General features: G+C 35.7%; 1 protein-coding gene across 1 annotated transcript in view; it reads right to left on the bottom strand.

Moving 5' to 3' along the window:
• LOC149796828 (uncharacterized) overlaps nucleotides 1-14,192 on the bottom strand; it is a 275,249-nt gene that overhangs the window by 161,224 nt on the left and 99,833 nt on the right. The window contains exon 20 of the mRNA XM_089960653.1: nucleotides 2,373-2,418. Within this exon, the coding sequence (XP_089816779.1) occupies nucleotides 2,373-2,418 (46 nt within the window). The remainder of the gene's footprint in view (nucleotides 1-2,372; nucleotides 2,419-14,192) is intronic.

Below are 14,192 nucleotides of genomic sequence, written 5' to 3'. Positions count from 1 at the left end.
TGATGGTATTTTCTGAGCCCACATTTTTCTCGTTGCACTTCTGGCACACAAACACTAAGAAGACAGTATGGTCATTTAAATGCAGCCAATTCATTCAATACATAAAAAAACCTGCATACCACACTTTCAAATAAATCTAACCCTGCAAATTATGTGTTCTGGTATTCAAACCTGTCATAAGTAAATGAAGATATGACTACAGGTTTGCACTAGAACAAGATGTTATGAAGATACAACTACAGGCTTGTACTGGGACAAGATACAGTATTCTGAAGATATGACTACAGGCTTGTACTGAGACAAGATGTTATGAAGATACAACTACAGGCTTGTACTGGGACAAGATATTATAATGATACAACTACAACTACAGGTTTGTACTGGGGCAAGATATTATGAAGATATGACCACAGCATTGTACTGGGACAAGATAATATGAAGATATGACTACAGGCTTGTACTCCAGGGACAAGATATTATGAAGATACTACTACAGGCTTGTACTGGGACAAGATATTATGAAGATATGACTACAGGCTTGTACTGGGACAAGATATTATGAAGATACAACTATAGGTTTATACTGGGACAAGATATTATGAAGATACAACTACAGGCTTGTACTGGGACAAGATATTATGAAGATACTACTACAGGCTTGTACTGGGACAAGATATTATGAAGATACAACTATAGGTTTATACTGGGACAAGATATTATGAAGATACAACTACAGGCTTGTACTGGGACAAGATATTATGAAGATACTACTACAGGCTTGTACTGGGACAAGATATTATGAAGATATGACTACAGACTTGTACTGGGACAAGATATTATGAAGATACAACAATAGGTTTGTACTGGGACAAGATACAGTATGCTGAAGATATGACTATATGTTTGCGGTGGGACTAGCTACATGTACAATGTGAAGATACGACTACAGGTTTGCAGTGGGACAAGATATTATGAAGATATGACTACAGGTTTGCAGCGATACAGCTACAGCTATGTAATGGGACAAGATATTATGAAGATATGACTAAAAGTTTGCACACTGGACAATGTATTATGAAAATACAACAAAAGGCTTGTACTGGGACAATATATTATAAAAATGCAACCACATGTTCGTATAGGGACAAGATATGATAAAGATACAGCTACGGGCTTGTACCAGGACAAGATATTATAAAGATTAAACTACAGGCTTGTACCAGGACACGATATTATAATGATACAACTACAGGTTTGTACTGGGACAAGATATTATAAAGATACAACTACAGGATTGTACCAGGACAAGATATTATAAAGATACAACCACAGGCTTGTACCAGGACAAGATATTATAAAGATACAACTACAGACTTATACTGTGACAAGATATTACGAAGATACAACAAAAGGTTTGCACTGGGACAAGATATTCTATATCAGTTAGGATTTTATTAAATATCATTGTAAAAGTGTTTCACTTTTTACATGCCTTGCCTTTAATTAAGCTAGAAAGCAAAATCTTTAACGCTGATTTAATCAAACATCTTTTGAGGGTGTGGATAGACAGATGGATGCATATATACATATATACATGCACACAGAAACCCAAGTGATTGCCATATTGAGCTGCCAGCAACGCAGGGATAACATTTATAAACAACCAAGTGTGAACACCATGCACCCTGATCAGTCAATACATAAAATACTGTGAGATCAGGTCCTGCTTTCAGAAAACTTTTCAACCTGAGTATCTAAATTGTCATATGGCTAATTTAATATTAATATATTAATTTTAAGCCTCCAAACTGCCAGCTCATTTCAACATGTACATTCATGCAATTATCCTAAAATAGTTTACAAATCACAAGCATGCAGACTATGAACTGAAATTTCAGAAATATCTAAAGTCAGTGGGGTGAGGGAAACCATGTATAATTAACCAAGCAAAGACCCACATCAGTATACGCACTATTACCACATATAATGAATGCCATGTACCTGGATTTTTTTATATACAAAGTTTTAAAAAATTTCAGAGGGTTTATCACTGGCTGAAAATAAATGCTCTCTTAACAAATGTATTAGGCTGGCCCATGATCCTATAATGGAAGAAATACTGTATGTGATGTCAGATCTAGGTCTTTGCTATTTACATATACATAAATTATTACAAAATAACTATGGTGATCAATGCTTAATTATCTAAACCTTTGCTGGGAAATATTTTAACCTAGGAGGTTATGCCAAGTTTTATCTTTTTTAGCACTGACACCACCCCAGCTAACCCTGAATACTTAAACAGGTTAAAGGCTAGTTAGTTCAAATTTTGTATGTTGTCAAGTTGGAGGTACAATAACGTTTGAACAAACCTGAGCATATTCCTTTTCAATGATGGACCTCTGTCTGGTAAATGTCCTGCAAGAGAAAATATGGCAAAATATTAGACTGACCGTTAAACTAAAATCAGTACAATATCAATTTTCTGTCCAAAATGGCAAATCACTGGCAAAAAGAACTCAAAGATCCAAAGAAAAATGTTAATGCAAAGCCGATCAGATCCCATAGCCAGACAACCGAGACTATACATTTACAAAGTTGAACAAGTGCAATTTTCCAAATTAAGAAAACGTAGATTCATAGGACATAAATTAAGATGAACCATTTCTATAACACATTCAGCCACATTTAATATCCACAACAGATTTCAACACTGCCATAATCTTGTTATCCTACGTGGTCTTCTTACCCTTGACTGATAACCCTAATTAGTAATCTAAATATCGTTTACCTATATTTCCCATGCAGGCTATTTAACATAGAATAAGTACGATATGCCTTCCTAGATTTGTTGTTGATGTTGTTACAGGGTTTAACACCAATTTTCAGCACAAGATAGGCTATACATGGCGGTCATTATAAACGGTGGAGGAAGAACCAGGGAAAACCCCAGAAAGAACCACCGACCTACAAGAAGCTACTGGCAAGTTTTCTCACATACCAACACTGGCTGAGAAAGAAACTCGAACCCAGGCAGACACAGGTGAGATGGCAGTGATCCATAACGATGAGCACTTTAGATCACTCTGCTACTAGGGTCCCCACCTTCCTAGATGTTGTTAGAGGCAACAAATGCCCAAGTTTGGAGTAAGATTTAATATTTAAAATGTTGAATAAGTTGTATGATGGAGGGGTCTGTTCTCAAACTACAGAGGTCCCTTAGGTACTTATAATATTAGAAACATAATAAACAGAGGCATTCCATAACATAACAACACTCTGTTAGGGGATCAGAAGAGAAATTAATGTACAAATGTGCACAAGTACAAGTTCTGTTTACCTCTATTAAGTACATAAGTTCTCTTTGCCTCAAGTGACCACACAAGTACAACCTCTATTGAGTACACAAGTTCTCTCTACCCCTTATGATAACACATGTTCTCTTTACCTCAAGTGACCCATCTTCACTAGCTAAGGTTATGATATGGTAACCTTATCTACACCTTGGTGGATCAAATAGATATATTGTTGCTTTGTCATCGTGGCATCTATTGGATTTCATAAGCTTCCTCCATCAGTATGTTATGCCAACTAAACAATAACATGTGGCATTGTACATCGGCTAAAAAGTCCCTTCAAGTTGTGTACTCCTTGTCTCAGTTTTGTAGAAACAGTGTTCAAATTTGAACAACTTAATTTTGATTTAATGTGTTGCCTCCACATCTAGTGAAATTCACAGACCCAAAGAACAGAAATTCTGCTCAATATGCCATGGTGTAGATAGGGTAAGCACATCGATATGCCATGGTGTAGATAGGGTAATCACATCAATATGCCATGGTGTAGATGGGGAAAACAATCGATATGCCATGGTGTAGATAGGGCAATCACATCACTATGCCATGGCATAGATAGGGTAAACACATTGATGTGCCATGGTGTAAATAGGGTAATCACATCGATATGCCATGGTACAGATAGGGTAATCACATCAATATGCCATGGTGTAGATAGGGTAGTCACATCAATATGCCATGGTGTATATAGGGTAAAACAATCAATATGCCATGGTATAGATAGGGCAATCACATCACTATGCCATGGCGTAGATAGGGTAATCACATCGATATGCTATGGTGTAAATAGGGTAATCACATCAATATGCCATGGTATAGATAGGGTAATCACATCAATATGCCATAGTGTAGATAGGGTAATCACATCAATATGCCATGGTGTAGATAGGGTAATCACATCGATATGCCATGGTGTGGATAGGGTAATCACATCAATATGCCATGGTGAAGATAGGGTAATCACATCAATATGCCATGGTGTAGATAGGGTAATCACATCAATATGCCACGGTGTAGATAGGGTAATCACATCACTATGCCATGGCATAAATAGGGTAATCACATCACTATGCCATGGCACAAATAGGGTAATCACATCAATATGCCATGGTGCAGATAGGGTAATCACATCACTATGCCATGGCGTAAATAGGGTAATCACATCACTATGCCATGGCGTAAATAGGGTAATCACATCAATATGCCATGGTGTAGATAGGGTAATCACATCGATATGCCATGGTGTGGATAGGGTAATCACATCAATATGCCATGGTGAAGATAGGGTAATCACATCAATATGCCATGGTGTAGATAGGGTAATCACATCAATATGCCACGGTGTAGATAGGGTAATCACATCACTATGCCATGGCATAAATAGGGTAATCACATCACTATGCCATGGCATAAATAGGGTAATCACATCAATATGCCATGGTGCAGATAGGGTAATCACATCACTATGCCATGGCGTAAATAGGGTAATCACATCACTATGCCATGGCGTAAATAGGGTAATCACATCAATATGCCATGGTGTAGATAGGGTAATCACATCGATAGGCCATGGCATAGATAGGGTAATCACATCGAATCCTTGGCAAGTGAAGATGCAAGTGACCACACAAGTACAAGTCTCCCTTCACTTATGTCAAGCATACAACTTATCTTTACATATAGCAAGGGATAGTTTAATCTTTTAGGCAATGGTTAATTATAATTGGAAAGTACATTGTAATATGCTCTTCACACGCACAAACACACACACTCTCTGTCTGTCTGTCTCTCTGTCTCTCCAATAGGACATCCAGCTAAGTAACCACTTAGTGACCTGATACATGTATTTTTGACCTATGCATGCTTGGGGCCCTCAGTCACTCACAAACAAAGCTTAGGTTTCCAAAGAAGGGACTTTGTTATTGAGACTTGTTGACACAGGGTAGTAGAATGTTTTGTTGCTTATTGGTGCCACTTATGTGGTCAGTCTAGGTGTGTAGTCATGTGTCATGATAGATATTTATTGATAAATATTGCAGAACTATCTTATGAAATGCCTAGTATTTTTAGCCCAAGCTAATATCACAAAGTATGATGGATTAGTTATTAATTTAAATTTTATGGTGCTAATTTGTGATTTTAAAGTATTCTGATTTAATGTACATTGTTCAAAACTAGACCTTAATCATCATCAAGACATCTTGTTTATGTGCAAATATCCTAGAATGCAAACAAAAGTCTGCATGTCATGTCCAAGAGTTTTCACAAGCATGAATTGACTGTCACAGACTTATGCATATATACATCTAGCCAACCATCCATCCATCCATACCAGAAAACCTATAATCCAATGCCCACTCCACTTTGTCTTTTGTGAGCCATCTGACATTAATTCCACCAGTGTAAGATATGAAATGTACTGGCCATTACCTATTAACATTCTAATTAATAAAACTGGAATTTAATATCATACTAAAGTTAACAATTATGTAAGGAAATAATAATGTTCTTCTCCTTTCTTCATCCCATAAATTTATATTATCTCAAAAGGAAAATAAAAAGTTTTATTCAAAGACTCACTCATGAGAAACATTTCCCTTTAGCAATTTTACCACCATATCGTACCAACAAATATAACCCTTTCAAAAGACCAAAGTTTGAAGCCTTCATTCAAAATAGATGGACAAATATACAGAGAGACACAGTGATTACCAGCTGAGTTGTTCAATATAAATATTTTCTCTGGCTATAACTACTGACACAGGACATTAACAAAATGAAACAAACTACATGAAATAAACTGTCTAAAAATTACAATTTTCTTTAAATCTTCCTGTCCCTCTGAATGAAGAACACTTTCACCACATCTCCACGACTTTCACTTTCACTTTCCTTATATGTGTACCTACTGTATTTAAATAACTACTACATTCATTAAATTCGTCTTTACAAAGAATTTTAGTCTATTAGGAAACAACAGTTATCACAGGACTCTGATATTAGTTACCAAAGACACATGCAAGTGTAAACAAGAGGCCCATGTAGGTCTATATCACTCACTTTGTACTTCAGATGTGTCAGCCTGTGAATGCAAAATCACACATGTACTGAAAAGAGAGGGGGGAGGAGCCCAGACATAGTAGCTACTCTTACATGCATAGACAAACTTGTATATAACAACCAGTCTTTATACACAGGCGGATTTTATATGCAAGAATCATGTAGGTGGATGGATTTGATCAATATGATAGCACAGGGAAAAAGAAAGAGTGAGCCAGACAGGGAGGAAGATAGATGGGAAAAAAGTTGAGATTTTTTTCAAATGTGGGTTAATAATTCAGAAAAGGGATACAGTCGATAGACACTAGCTTCTAATAACTGTTATATAAAAAGATGGCATGACATCACACACTACATATCAGGACAGCAATCATGGGTACAACATAATGGTGGCCCATATGGAAAATAATGTTGATCATTCATTTAATTTGCAAACAAAAAGTATCACAGATGGCACTTTATAACCCTTGTCCATGTCATCCACAAAGCTTGGGCCAGGTCTGTGACCGGAACTAATCTTACTGGGCAGAAACCATTTTTCTTCTTCAAGACACAGAAAACCTGACCAGCCTGATGTTTTAACCATAAAATCAGTAGGTGTCTTCCTTACATAAGCCATCAAAAATGACTGGTCCAGGTATATGATGTATAACTAATGTTATTGTATGAAAAACATTTGTAATCCTTCAGGGACAGTGAACTGAACAGTTGACCTTTTAAACCAGATCAATAAGGTTCTTCCTTACCCCATATTTAACTCAAATCAACAGAGGTCTTCTTACTCAATGTGCAAGCCATATGTTTGGTATATCCAGAGTGTGGTGACTGTAGATAATGAAGAACTTACTGTGTATAACCCATTTTCTCTTGTATGTAACAATGACCATGACGACTGCAGAAACAAAGCTAAATGTTGCAGCAGATGGATGAATAGATGGATAATATCATTACATGATACACTGTACCTTACGATGGGTGTATTTTCTGAAAATGAAACAAGAAACTTTACACCTGCAGCCCTACAAAATCATAGTAGAGCTACAGACATTCATTGCAACCACTCTGAAATGTAAGGTAAAGTATAAATATGAGTAGAGAGTTGTGTATTTCATTTCCATCTACAAACCAGTGTGTGTATGTCATCAATTATAACCAATGTAAGAATGTCATCAATTATAACCAGTGTGTGTGTGATCAAGTATAACCAGTGTAAGAAAGTCATCAATTATAACCAGTGTATGTCATCAATTATAACCAGTGTATGTAAGTCATCAATTATATACAGTGTATGTCATCAAGGTAATCATTTCATACATTATGTTCATGCTGTTATTAAAATGAAGACTATGATGCAAAGGTTATATCAGGGCCATTCAAACCCAGTTTCCAAGATTTTATTCTTTGCACTATACTTAACCCTCGTTTCTCTATTGTATACCTTGCTCTATTCTTAACCCTTATTTTGTCTGGGTTTGTCTGCTTTATTAGCAAGGTTAAGAAAAACATAATTTGACATTATACCCTATATTCAAATTTGCTGTCAACAACTGCCTGATTTGTTTATTTCACTGATTGTTTCAGGTGGTTCAGGCTAGACCATGGATAATCCTCCTGAAGCATGTCTGAAATTCAGGACAATCCATGATCCAGAAAATTTCAGGACATATTAGTAAATGACCATGATATTTAGGTGTCTAACCCTTATTGATAATTAGTGTTGTTTGTACATGTAATACAAAATATGTAACAGTGAATTAAATGGAATTATATGTAAATAAATTCAAATACCACTTTAATTTACCACACTTTTAATTCAAAAAAATCAACAAAACCAAATATAAAGGAACACTTTAATTCCAACAGCCAAATGACAAAAAATGGACTCTTTCATTATTTGCAGGATGCAATAATTATTTCAATGCTTTCCTGCTGTAATTGATGACATAATTATTGACTTCCTTACACATGACTTGCCATCATTAGGTTTCACTTTCTCTTAGCCAGTTCTTACTAAACCTCAGACAATGAAAAGACTAAACTTGACTAATATTAGTAACTACTGGTAAGTATTTAAGGTTTACAAATAGTAGTAGATACATTAACATGCAGCAATGTAGGGGTATGAGTGTGTGTGTGTGTGATTAAGATTTTTAACGTAGCTTTAAAAAAAAAATCAGTCGTATCACTACGATGTCTGCAGTGTCACAGTTTATAGTGATGTCTAGCACTGGGGCATCATGGCGCAGACATGCAGCATCATGTCACATCCAGTCACATTATCCTGACACCAGGCCGAACAGTCCAATCACTAACCTCTTAATGCTAAGCGTCAAGCAAGGCAGCTGTTAGTACCATTTTTGTAAGTCCTTGGTATGACTCGGCCGGGGATCGAACCCACAACTTCCTGCATCCAAGGCTGACGCGTAGGGGTATGACCCTTACTGATAATTATTGTTGTTTAAACACGAAAATGAAATTGTGAATTAAATGCAATATTATTGACAACTCTGCAACCAGCATAAATACATCCATTATGCTGTGGGTTTTTTCAACATTTATACAACAATGATTATAATGCACTCATCTACCACTGTCTACAGGCAATTTGTTCACTATTTTAATCACTACCATGTTGGATGGATACAGAATATTAAAATGATAATAAATGGAATAAATGTTCATGCTGTAAGTCATCAGTTATAACCAGTGTAAGAAAGTCATTAATTATAACCAGTGTAAGAAAGTCCTCAATTATAACCAGTGTAAGATAGTCATCAATTATAACCAGTGTAAGAAAGTCATCAATTATAACCAGTGTGTGTATGTCATCAGTTAAACTAGTGTATGTAAGTTATCAGTTATATACAGTGTGTGTATGTCATCAATTATAAACCAGTGTAAGTCATCAATTATAACCAGTGTGTGTTTGTCATCAGTTGTATCAAGTGAAAGCCAATAACCAATTATAACCAGTATAAGTCATTACTTATAACCAGTGAATGCAAGTCATCAAGTATATCCAGTGTAAGTAAGTCATCATTTATATCCAGTGTAAGTAAGTCATCAATTATATCCAGTGTAAGTAAGTCGACAATTATAACCAGTGTATTGTATAAGATAACAAAATAAGGAGATATGATGACTGACCAAAATTCATCTGAGACCATGAATATCAGTTTGATGCAATGATAAATGCTAACCAAAGTTAAAAAATATTCTGACTGCATGCAAAGCATAGTATCAACATAACATACTATTTGGTGTGTAATGTGATGTGATTTGGATTTTTAACGTAGCTTTAACAATTTTCAGTCATATTGCTACGATGTCTGCAGTGTGGCAGCTTATAGTGATGTCTATCACTGGGGTATCATGCTGCAGACAGGTAGCATGATGTTCCACCCAGTTACATTATCCTGACTCCAGGCCGACCAGTCCTAACACTAACCTCTTAATGCTGAGCACCAAGCAAGGCAGCTGTTAGTACCATTTTTATAAGTCTTTGGTATGACTTGTCCAGGGATCGAACCCATGACCTCCCGCATCATAGGTGGACGCTCTAACCACTAGGCCACCAGAGCAGTCAACATATTATTTGGTAACATAGATAATCACAATTCACTATATAAAGTAAACGAGGGTAAACAGGACTGAAAAATAGAAAAAAAATGGTCTTGCTACGCAGGTGTCACACCATATACAGGCAAAACAATATTAGAAAGACAAAAACACGGTGCTCTTTATGGAGAAATAGTCAACATTTACACTGACAATTAATGTTAACATCTCAGAAAATACAACTAGTTTGTACACTAGATGGCACTGTACACAACATAGCTCAAACATTCTGTGCAATCAAAGTGGGGTACTTTAAAGCATCTTTTTATAAAGATAAATTTCATTGAAGCTGAGTATTAGTAAAAGCTACTTTAATCATCAGTCTTGGTAAGCACAGGACAATTTCACCAGCTGGAAAAAAAACAACCCCAAATCCTGTCAGGTACATAGTCAGAGTCTATGCAGAAGTAGAAAGAATGGTTGTTGTTGTTGTTGTGGGGTTTAACACCATTTTGCAGCACATGATAGGCTATACATGGCGGCCAGTATTAATGGTGGAGGAAGAGCGCGAAAAAAAACCGGAAAGAGCCACCGATCCACAAGAAGCTACTGGCAAGCTTTCTCACGTACCTACACTGGCCGAATCCAAGACTCGAACCTAGAAAGAATGAAGTCAAGTCTTGGAAAATTAAATAAGGATAAATGAAATACTGATATTACAGCCGATGGCATGGTATCCTATGCATGAAACCCCACTTCTAGACTTAGTCTGACTCACCATGACAGGGTAGCCGAGTTGGTTGAACACTGGACATGAAACAAGACTTAAGAAGGAGTAGATACTGACGTTTACGCCTACTGAGTTATAAGACCACTTTGTTAAAAACAGAAAACTCCTTGTTGACTGGTTTAAAACCAATTACAAAGAACCATTCTTTGTCAATCACCACTTGTGTTAACTAGACAACACATAATTGAACATATGTAACTAAACCTTCCAATTAACATGATATAAAAGAAATGAAAGATTCTTCAGTTTCCACCACTGTTCACAAATAGAAAGAAACTTGTCCAAACAGCTGATAGAACACGATTTCTTTTATTCTGGCACCCATGAAAATATAAACAGAAGTTGATCTGAAGGAAAGCAAACATTTTGCACACTCAAACAAAAGATGTTCTGATCCACTTCAGAAGGATAATCTATAAATAATTAATGATGGCCTCGAATTGCACTTCAATTATCTGCTTTACCACAAACTGATAATTTGTACAATATACAAAACAACAAAAGCTAGAGCTTCTCATATCAGGTCAGCAGGAAATGAATCCCATTCCATTGGGTTTATTAAATTACATAGATGTGTGCTAAGTTCAAGAATTTAGTACTATGAAGCATCTTAGCCTGTCAGTCACATCAATCCATCCAATTTAAAGAGAAAACAAATTTGAATTTAGGGCTTGAATGTATGTTGCAAGTTCTCATAGAATGCATACCATGCTAGAGCTTGAAGTATTGTGTATATACCATGTAAACTCACTTATAAGTCCATTCCAGCTGCAAACAACAAAGATCCTGAACTGCTGTACCATAATGTCCCTGCAGATCAGGGCCTATGCTAATTGTTCTACTGATTACTCCCAACAAACTCTACACACCCAGATCTGCCAGCACATTATGTACTGACAGATCTGGATCTGTGCAGTTGTACTCGTCTTATAAGTGAGTATAAATGGTACTGAGAGAATGCACACCATGAAATCAGATTTAAAGCACCTGCAGACATTGATTAGCATGCTGATGTGACAGGTAGCCACCTTAGTTGCAGGAACATCCTCAGTAGTCATGTTTTAATGAACAAATAGTATGCTGAAAATTTAAACGTAAGCACCTGCTTGACTATGGCATGTATGAAACAAAACTGACAAAACAAAAATCAATTCATATCAGAACCTTAAAAAAATCCATATTTTTGTTTAAATATCAGGTTTCAGTGATGTTAATTTAAGTAAATACAAGAAGGCCACGTCATCAAGATCCACATGCAAAGTCTGCAAGGAGACAGAAGGCTCTATTGAGGATTTCAAATATACAAATTTCATATTTGCGAAGTACACCAAGAAGTGGTGGGCAACATGAGATATCACCCAAAAATTAAAGTGTGGATGATGGACAGATGGAAGAACTGATAATTGGATGATAACATTTAAAATATTATAACTGAAACATTGTGAACGGCAAAAGACACATCTACAACAATAGCTTAATATCTGTACCAAATTTCATTTTTTTAAGATGTAACCATTACAATAAAATGATGATGGATGGATGAACAAGCAAATGGATAAAAATGTAAAAACATTGTAACTGAAGAGTTGTAAAAGGCAAACAGTTCATTTATACCACATATCTAATAAGTGTGCCAAATTTATACCACATATCTATTAAGTGTGCCAAATTTATACCACATATCTATTAAGTGTGCCAAATTTATACCACATATCTAATAAGTGTACCAAATTTATACCACATATCTAATAAGTGTTCCAAATTTATATCACATATCTAATAAGTGTGCCAAATTTATATTACATATCTAATAAGTGTGCCAAATTTATATCACATATCTAATAAGTGTGCCAAATTTATATCACATATCTAATAAGTGTGCCAAATTTATATCACATATCTAATAAGTGTGCCAAATTTATACCACATATCTAATAAGTGTGCCAAATTTATACCTCACATCTAATAAGTGTGCCAAATTTAAGAGATCACTGGAGCCAAGTCCCAGAATCAAAAGTAGGATAAAGGATGAGTAAGCATACATTAAATGTACTGAAACTTAAGAATTTTAGAGCAAAAGACACCATTGGCCATGAGGCTAATGTGTGCATACAATGTCATAATAAAAGACACCATTGGAAACTAGGCTAATGTGTGTATACAATGTCACAATAAAAGACACCATTGGCCACGAGGCTAATGTGTGTATACAATGTCACAATAAAAGACACCATTGGCCACGAGGCTAATGTGTGTATACAATGTCACAATAAAAGACACCATTGGCCATGAGGCTAATGTGTGCACACAATGTCATAATAAAAGACACCATTGGCCATGAGGCTAATGTGTGTATACAATGTCACAATAAAAGACACCATTGGCTATGAGGCTAATGTGTGTATACAATGTCATAATAAAAGACACCATTGGCCACGAGACTAATGTGTGTATACAATGTCATAATGAAAGACACCATTGGCTTAATGTGTGCATACAATGTCATAATAAAAGACACCATTGGCAATGCGGCTAATATGTGTATAACTTCAAAGGTACATTTTGACTGTTTGGGAGTTACCTTTGGAAACAAAAGTGTACATTACAGATGATCAATCAATGAATAACAGTTAAAAAAATTAACAATTATGTAAATGCAGAACGATGAATATCAAACACTACATCTCCAAAAAATTCTCTAATAAATGTACAAAATTTTACAGATGTCTTAAATGTGTTTGGTGCTTTGTCCTGAAAAAAAAGTGTGGATGGCTAGAAATAAAGACAAAATCAAAGTACACAGATATAACTTGAAAGGTTTGGAGTTTAAAAATGTACTACCGGTAAATGCACAAAGAAATAGCTTAAAAGGTTTGGAGCTGAAAAAGATACTAAATGAAGACAGAAATAGCTTGAAAGTATTTGGAGTTAAAATATGTTCTAAATGTACATAGAAATAGCTTAATGACACTGGTGAGATGGCATCACTCATTAGCATAATTTTTTGTTCAGGCTCTGGAAAAAGTGACAGTTGTGATTAAAGTAGGAAATGTGACTGGAGAGAAACAAATCAGGCCTCTGAACTTCAAATATAAATAGGTTCGTAATTTCCAATGATTATCTGACTTTCATCTGAAAATAACACTGTCCCAGTGTACGCTGATACAACCCATCTAATTTTTTCATGAGACCATACCATATGTTGTGTGCCATTTATCTCCCTTATCACAACTTTCTTCCTAGCAACATGATGTTTAAATTCATGGCTGCATAAATGATGTTGAACTATGTCAAGCAAAAGGAATTTATCATTTTCAATTTATTTGGCAGTTATGTCACTCAATGTATTCATCTGTTTCCATTCACCAGCATTTGCAACTGACTGCAATCCCTTTTAGTCACTAAGGGAGGCCTGCCCCTTTTTTACC

The sequence above is a fragment of the Sinohyriopsis cumingii genome, chromosome 6 (genome assembly GCF_028554795.1).
Source record: "Sinohyriopsis cumingii isolate HCF-2022 chromosome 6, ASM2855479v2, whole genome shotgun sequence".
Lineage (NCBI taxonomy): Eukaryota > Metazoa > Mollusca > Bivalvia > Unionida > Unionidae > Sinohyriopsis > Sinohyriopsis cumingii.
Note: the sequence above shows the minus strand (reverse complement) of the source record. Positions and strands in the feature narration are given on the sequence as shown.